We start from the raw sequence: 5,001 nt of genomic DNA on the forward strand, positions 1-5,001 counted from the left end.
CTATTTACAAGAGGCCCTAGAAATTCATAATGATCCCAAAATGCAGCTGCAGGTCAGCTACAGGAGTTTCTGTGCTGCTTTGCAAGTTCACTACATACTTCTAGAAAAAGAAAGGGGAAGAAATTAATTGTTGCATTTATTGTTTAACATGATCTAACCACTAAAGTTCTTATATGACCAAACCAGCTCTGTGGAACCAATCAAATCAAAAATGCCCTTTTAAGAAAATCAAGGTTAGCTGCTTCTTAATAGAATCCATTCATTTATAATACTTGAATTGAAACAGGGTCCATCAAGAAGAGAAAGCTTGATCTTTTTCTGGCTACCTGCATCCAAACAGCTTCTTATTTTGTCCAACTGAACTTCCTATTGATCCTGAAGCTACAGAGACAGTACACTTTTTCTCTTTCTTTGGTTCACAGACATCCAAGAAAACCCACAGAATGCTGCATAATAAACATCAGATTAACTTAAAGTTCAATTTTTTCAAGCAAGCCTCATATTAATTTGCTGGTTATCTGAAAAAGTGGTAATAAATTAAACAGTCTCGTAATGATTAGAGTAGGATGTAAACACCTAAATTCCTGCATGGTAAGAAATGGAAAATCCTGTTGTGCACTCCCCATCTCAAGAACCCAACAACCAAGCCATCCACCTTGAATTCAGGATTTGAGAATCTTTCACACAGTCTGCATTAATTGCCTACACAATATTTATGGATTTGATGAGGAAGTAGATTAAGCAGACAATGGGAGCGATTAAGTGGCTGGAGACACTTATAGCGATTTCTTTGCTTGCACTGCAGACCGTGGGAGCCATGGCTGTTATGCCAAGTAGTTACATTTATGGATTTAATGCAAAGGGAGTTTGAACTTAAATCGGATAAGTATCTTAGCCATGAGATTAAATCATGGGTATTAAATTTGCTAATCAACATGGAATTTCTTGGTGAATCATCCAATATACTCCTCCTCAACAAGCATCCACATACTAGTTTAAACGTCTCTACACCATAGTTGATAGGATCAACTATTTCCTTCAAAAGGAAAAGCATCCTATGCGATAGTCTATCCACATTAACAATGTTGTATCCCATTAATACTATGACTGGAATATTCAAGAATAAAAAGGTAGAAGAAACTCATTATCACACCTCATTATGATTTCTTCCACGCATTTAGATATATAAAACAAGAACTAAATAAAAAATAATGTCATGTATACATTGTGTATATACAAAAATGTATGCAAGACCCTGATTTTGATTAGATTTAGGCTATAACACTAACACTTCTTTCCTATTTTGTTTAATTTTTCAACTTGTTCTGAAGAACTTCTACTAATTCTACTATGTACATGCCAATTAGGTACCAAGTAACACCAGCTAGGATAACCTGTAACCAGTTGCTATTCACGATATCCCGCACAAGTGAACCAGCTATATGCTCTTTCAATCCACCAGATATCCCTTCGCTTAGCTGTGACCGAACTATGGCAGCTGCTGCAGTGGCTAACACAATTGGAACAGACGACAAGAGAGGATGGCTTTCACTAATTTTCTTTTGATCTGAAAAATCCTGTTCAAACTGCTCCATTTCCTTGATTGAAGGGGATTCTGATGATGGAACTCTGCAGTCAGAATTGTTCCTGTTTGACTCTGGAAGCACAAGCTTTGATGGAGCCCAATACTCAGCGTCATTTGTATAATTTGATGAGACTCCTAAAAAGTGTTGTTGTGTCTCTCTTGCTTGCTTTCTAGCCGCTGCAACATCCCTAAGCTTTTCAATGTTGGGTTCGGTGGACTTCTTTCCAAATGGAGTAAAATGATAGCGTTGTACTGTAGCTTGTCCACAAGCGGGTGCTTGCCAGTATAACCAATTGGATAACGTTCTGATTGCTTGAATAGCTGAAGCCCTTGCATCCCTCTGAATATCTGATTCCTGCATTGTACTTTCTTCTTAGCCATGTTTGGAAGCATCGTGTAAGTGACAAAATAATGGAACGATAAGCCAGCTCAGTTTGTTTTATTTTTCAAAAGAAAGTAACAAAATCATATATGCATGTTAAAATTTCGGTTCTCCATTAAAAAAAAAAAGGTAAAATCATGCCTGTTTATAAAGAATTCATGGACAAAGTAAACATACACAATAATTAGATAATGAAATAATAACTTTCATAGTCGAAAACGAAAAACTTGGCATGTTTTTGGTTTTGGACACACCTTGGAGGTTTTTGAAGAAGTCATGTCATATCTAGCTTGGAACTTTTCCAGATCATCGAAGATATTAGATGCACAAGCACCAACTGTATTGCCAAAACCAATTCTAACTTTCCCACGTGGTTTCTTAGACATCAGGAATTCCAAGGCTGCCAAATTGGACCTCTCCACTGTCCTGTTCTCCAGCCAGAATTTGAAATAAAATACAAAAAGAGCAAAGGAAAGATGATAAATATGACAACTGAACAGTTACTAAAAATAACGTATTATAAGCTCTTATCATATTATACAGTGTGCATTCATTTTGGTTTTTTCCATATAATGCTGTCATCCTGCTGACAACCAAGAAATGCAGATTGTAAACGAAATGATACACGACATACTATGTCTATGTTTTACCCCCTAAGAAGTATAGAGTAAAGGTATTTGAATTCTGTATCTGTATTAAAATGCTTACTCTTGGCTCTCTGATAAAGTGTTAATAACTAGAGTTTGGCTTGGTCACAAAAAGATTAAATCATTTTCAATCAGGTGAGAACTACTCAAAAAGCTGAAACCAAACTTTGGAAGTTTCTAACTCAAAACTATACTCTCTGCAAGTGCGTGATTATTTGAGCTGTGTTGGAGGAAAGCCTACAATTTGTGCATTAAAATGCAGGCAGTCAGCAGCACTTCGATTAATTTGCAGTTTGAGGGCAACAGAATCTGCAAATTACACTCATCTCAACTGATGAAAAGTCTAGAGACAGATAAGAAGAACCAGAAGTCTGACCTACCTACAACGGAATTACGACTAAAAAGCTATGGATTAGCAACACCGCACATGCTCTTCTATTTTGATAAAACAGGAACTTACACAAAATTCCTATTTTCTTCCAAAATTTCATCAATGGCCTGATAAAGAAAGGAATATGGACAGTCGACATCGTACACTCTAGAGCACTCCAAGGACCTAAGGTCATCGGTGTGTTCGAAATTTCAAGACTTTTGCATACAGAGGGTTTAACTCATTAATTTAATACGTTTATGGTTGTTTATATTTTCCATCAGACCAAGAGGAGCCAAGATCAGAGCCCAGAGGGGAGCTAGTTAGCTGGAGTTGAAAATTTTGAAGCATATTACATACTGTTTTAAGTACGACAATGAATTGTCATGTAATCAGTAAGTAGAGACATTAAAGGGGCGGCATTCTTACGAGATGCAATCAACTGGACATGTTTGTATGGCTGCTTGAATTTTGTCTTCAGGATCTGCCCATTGGGCAACAACCCTTGCTCTTCCATAAACTGATTCAACAGCAAATGTTTTTTCAGCAAATAAGGCACACTTTAAGCAACCTACGCACTTGACTTCATCCACAAATACTGCCCTCTTCTCGTTTTCTGGGCCTAACCAGACGGAATATAGTGGTTTGCCAGTATAACCTCGTAAATCTGCAAATTTTTCTTGTTCCTGCAGAATGTTCCAGTATCAGGTTCATTTCAAGAAGAAGAGAAAAAAAGTTGACAGAATATCAAGAGGGGTTCATTTCAGAATTCTAACAAATGATTTGAATTTTTTACTCGTTATCATAAGCAAGCCAGCAATACTGACAGAACATTTTTTAATATGGACACGATAGCAGTTGAACAGAAATTCATCTTACATATTGGTGCAAAGTAGGGATTTTGAAGACAAAAAGGCAGCTAATTTTAAGTTTATCTTGAGTAAAAACTGTTAGAGGTGCAGTTAAATACACAAGAGAAGTCACTTTTCTAATGATTTGGGTGCTCAAGGAACCTTCCAAGAAATCGTTATGTTCTTTTGGATCGATCTTAAGAGCACCTTCATCATTCACTCAGTCTTTACCTAAACTTTTCTGTTTCAACAGCTACCTAGAGATCTTAAATTCACTAGTTCTCTGCTTGCTAGCTATTATCGTGGACAAAAATTCACTTTATAAGAGTCGTACCAGTAGATAAAAACTCTTTATCATAGGAACAGGGCTGCCCACTGGTATAGCATTATATACACTCTCAGGTGAAGAGACAAATACTAAAGCAAGCATATAAATTCATGATATCCCTTATCCCGAAAAATTGTGCTTCCTTTCTAAGGTTTTTCTTCTCTTATCCTGAATTTTTGTCAGTTATTGCACCCTATCCCTAGTAAATGCTCCATCGCCAAAGCAGAGATCAAACAGATTGGACAAAATTGCACTGAATACATCATATGCAAGAGAAGTTAGTTTGAGCATAATTGAACTAATAAAAGGAAATTACCCATTTAGCTAAAGATAACTTTCTATGCATCCAAGAATATGCAGAGAGAAAAAGGAAAGTAACAGTCAAAACTAACCTTATCATATGCCATTCGTGAGCTTGGATCAGAAAGAACAGCATATGCTTCATTGAGTATAATAGCTATATCATGTCCTGATGGACCAGCAATATCAGGGTGGCATCTCTTCTGCAGTGCCCTATATGCAAGTTTTATCTGTGCTTGATCACAAGAGCTCTCAATTCCCAGAAGCTCATAGAGGTCCAAGTCTGTAACTGAGGAATATGAAGTGCACTTGGAAGCTTTGCAAGCAATATTAGAGCTGTAATAGGACTTCCAGTTCCTTGGAGTCCAGACATGGATGCTTGATTTTCTTTGGATTGCATTTCTGGTTATTAATGAAGGGTTGAAAGTGTACAGAGATACATTAGCAGAATGCATAATTCTCTGTTTTGGAACTGAAGAATGAGAAAGTTTTAAGTTCACGAGTTCTTGTGGTGTTCTGAAGATATCATTGGATATGG

At 36.8% G+C, this 5,001-nt stretch overlaps 1 protein-coding gene across 1 annotated transcript; it reads right to left on the minus strand.

Moving 5' to 3' along the window:
- Window positions 1–1,157: 1,157 nt before the first annotated feature.
- On the minus strand, window positions 1,158–5,001 carry LOC113717973 (chaperone protein dnaJ C76, chloroplastic). Its single transcript, XM_027242848.2, has 4 exons — window positions 4,556–5,001; window positions 3,414–3,670; window positions 2,222–2,393; window positions 1,158–1,940 (listed from the first exon to the last, which is right to left on the minus strand). The coding sequence occupies exons 1-4, from the start codon at window positions 4,916–4,918 to the stop codon at window positions 1,308–1,310; spliced, it is 1,425 nt and encodes a 474-aa protein (XP_027098649.1). The 5' UTR covers window positions 4,919–5,001; the 3' UTR covers window positions 1,158–1,307.

The sequence above is a fragment of the Coffea arabica genome, chromosome 11e (assembly GCF_036785885.1).
Source record: "Coffea arabica cultivar ET-39 chromosome 11e, Coffea Arabica ET-39 HiFi, whole genome shotgun sequence".
Classification (NCBI taxonomy): domain Eukaryota; kingdom Viridiplantae; phylum Streptophyta; class Magnoliopsida; order Gentianales; family Rubiaceae; genus Coffea; species Coffea arabica.